Below are 2,483 nucleotides of genomic sequence, written 5' to 3' on the forward strand. Positions count from 1 at the left end.
CTCTCATCAGCCCAAATCGTCCGTCATTTTTTTCTAATAGGCTTGAAAAACATTATACTTCTTCGCTCCTTACTCTGTTTTTCCTCTTTTGATTCTAACTAACTCTACCTTTGTGCTTCGCAGTGACGAAAGTTTCCGACCTGATCACCGCGGGGACGTCAGGGGTAAATAAGATGCCACCCAAGCGCAAGGACACGGCCGAACCGTCCACTCGATCGAAGAAGAAGACGACCCCGGCAACAACTACTACAGCCACGGCGAGCAGGAGATCTCCCGTGATAATCACCGGGGAAGGTTCCCGCACTTCGGCCATTCCTGTCGGGGTGCCCATCAGATGGATAACTATAGCTTCTCTACGTCGGTGTAGGGGAACAACGGCGTTTCCCGTAGTCCCCGTGACGGGGTCATCCATTTTAACCTTCACAACGTGCCTTCACAAGAAGTCGGGGAAGATAAAAGGCACTCCGGCGCGCAATGGTGTCCGGAGTAAGAGATCAACGTGAACGATTGCTGCAAGAATCCATTGGTCGCTCAGGAGCTCCTGGTCCATTCAGTTCGGCCCAGGGATAACACTTACGCCAGGATGCTCACTCCGGGCGAACTGATGCAGAGCGCCTCCGTCTCCTGAGCTTCCACTACGGCTTTCCTCGCCGAACTGACTCATCGCTATGCTAGACTGGTCGAAAACTATCAGCCCTCGTCCGAGCTGGAGAAGAAGGTCGCCGAGCTGGAAGAAAAATTGAAGGCGACCGAGCAGGAACTTGATAAGGCCGAGGCGGCGCGAGAGCAGGCCGAGGCTACCAAAAATTCCTTGACGACGGCCCTTGAAGAAGAAAAAGATAGGAGGGCCCAAGAGGAACAGTCAGCCCAGGCGACCATTGAGAAAACGGGGACCTCTGTACTGGAGGCTTTCAGGAAATCAGAGGGTTTTCTCAAGGACCTCGGCGAGCTCACACTGCCGAGCTTTATGTTCGGATACTCCTCCGTAGTTCATGATGCGGCTCCCTTTCTCACTCCGGAACAGCTGGAGTCCCTTCACAACAAGGATAATTTTAACGATGATGCCAAGGAACTATTCGACCGCATGGCTGAGGGCATCCGGACCGGGAGGGACTTGGCCGATGTGAAGGAGGAGTTCAACAAATGGCTGTCTGAATTTGATCTGGATAAGGCTGAACTCCATGACGAAGACGACGGCACTGAGGGCGGAGGTGGAGGAGCCGAGGCGACCGGGGACAACCAGGAAGCCGGGGTAGGGGGTGTGTAGGTGTTGAACTTATCGAGTCGCCGAGGTGACAGATTCTTAGAATCATACCCGACCTCGGTACTATGTAACTTGTTTTTATCATTAATACAATAACTTTCAATTGTTTTCTTCTTTTTTATTCGATCTCGGCTATTTATTTGATCTCGGCTAATATGTACCCGTTCTGTCCCCTTATTTTTTCACTTAGAATATCATGAAATAATACTAAGGAAGAAATAACAGATGAGTCGAATAAATAATAGAGTACATACCCTTTAGGGGTGATACAATCTGAGGTTCTCAGCGTGCCAAGTTCGAGGCACCCGAGAACCATCCCGGTAAGCTAATTTACAATATCCGTTTTGGCTGGACTCGACAACACGGTAGGGTCCCTCCCACTTGGGGCTGAGTTTCCCCTGAGGTTCAGCTCGGCTGACCGAATTCTTTCGGAGCACAAGGTCTTCCGGACTGAACCGTAGGTGTTTGACCCGGGCATTATAGTAGCCAGTTAGGATATTTTTGTAAAGGGCAACTTTGGCCGCTGCCATATCACTCTTCTCTTCGGCGAGGTCGAGGTCAACTCGCCGCTCTTCTTCATTAACTTCGGCAGCATACGCGACCATTCGCGGGCTGGGAGTAATGAACTCGGTTGGGACGACCGCTTCAGACTCATAAGTTAGAGAGAACGGGGTCTCCTGTGTTGCTGACCTCGGGGTAGTCCGGTAAGACCACAGCACGCTGGGGAGCTCCTCCATCCAGGACGCTCCGGCTCGATGCAATCTAGTTTTGAGGCCATGGGGAGAGTGCGGTTGAAGTTTTCGGCCTGCCCATTGGCCTGGGGGTGTCCAACCGAGGTGAAATGCTGTTTGATCCCAAGGTTTTCACACCATGCTTTGAAGGGGTTATCAACGAACTGCCTCCCATTGTCCGAGATGACAACCCGGGATAGGCCGAAGCAACAAACCACGCTCTTCCAGAAGAATTTTTGAACTGCCGATCCGGTGATACTTCTCAAAAGCTCGGTCTCAACCCATTTGGTGAAGTAATCTACCGCCACCACCGCGTATGCAAAATTGCCTGGGGCTCTGGGGAATGGGCCGATTATATCAGTCCCCCATTGTTCGAACGGCCATGGCGAGGTGATGGGGATCATGAGGTTGGTCGGCTGGTGGTGCTCAGGGGCGTGGTGCTGGCAAGCAGGACAGTTAAGGACCATGATCTGGGCATCTACCCTCAT

At 52.0% G+C, this 2,483-nt stretch overlaps 1 protein-coding gene across 1 annotated transcript; it reads right to left on the minus strand.

The window, feature by feature from the left end:
- Positions 1-1,922: 1,922 nt before the first annotated feature.
- LOC113782581 (uncharacterized protein K02A2.6-like) lies at positions 1,923-2,483 on the minus strand. Its single transcript, XM_027328462.1, has one exon. It carries the CDS (start codon positions 2,481-2,483, stop codon positions 1,923-1,925), a length of 561 nt encoding a protein of 186 aa, XP_027184263.1.

This window comes from Coffea eugenioides, chromosome 9 (genome assembly GCF_003713205.1).
Source record: "Coffea eugenioides isolate CCC68of chromosome 9, Ceug_1.0, whole genome shotgun sequence".
NCBI lineage: Eukaryota > Viridiplantae > Streptophyta > Magnoliopsida > Gentianales > Rubiaceae > Coffea > Coffea eugenioides.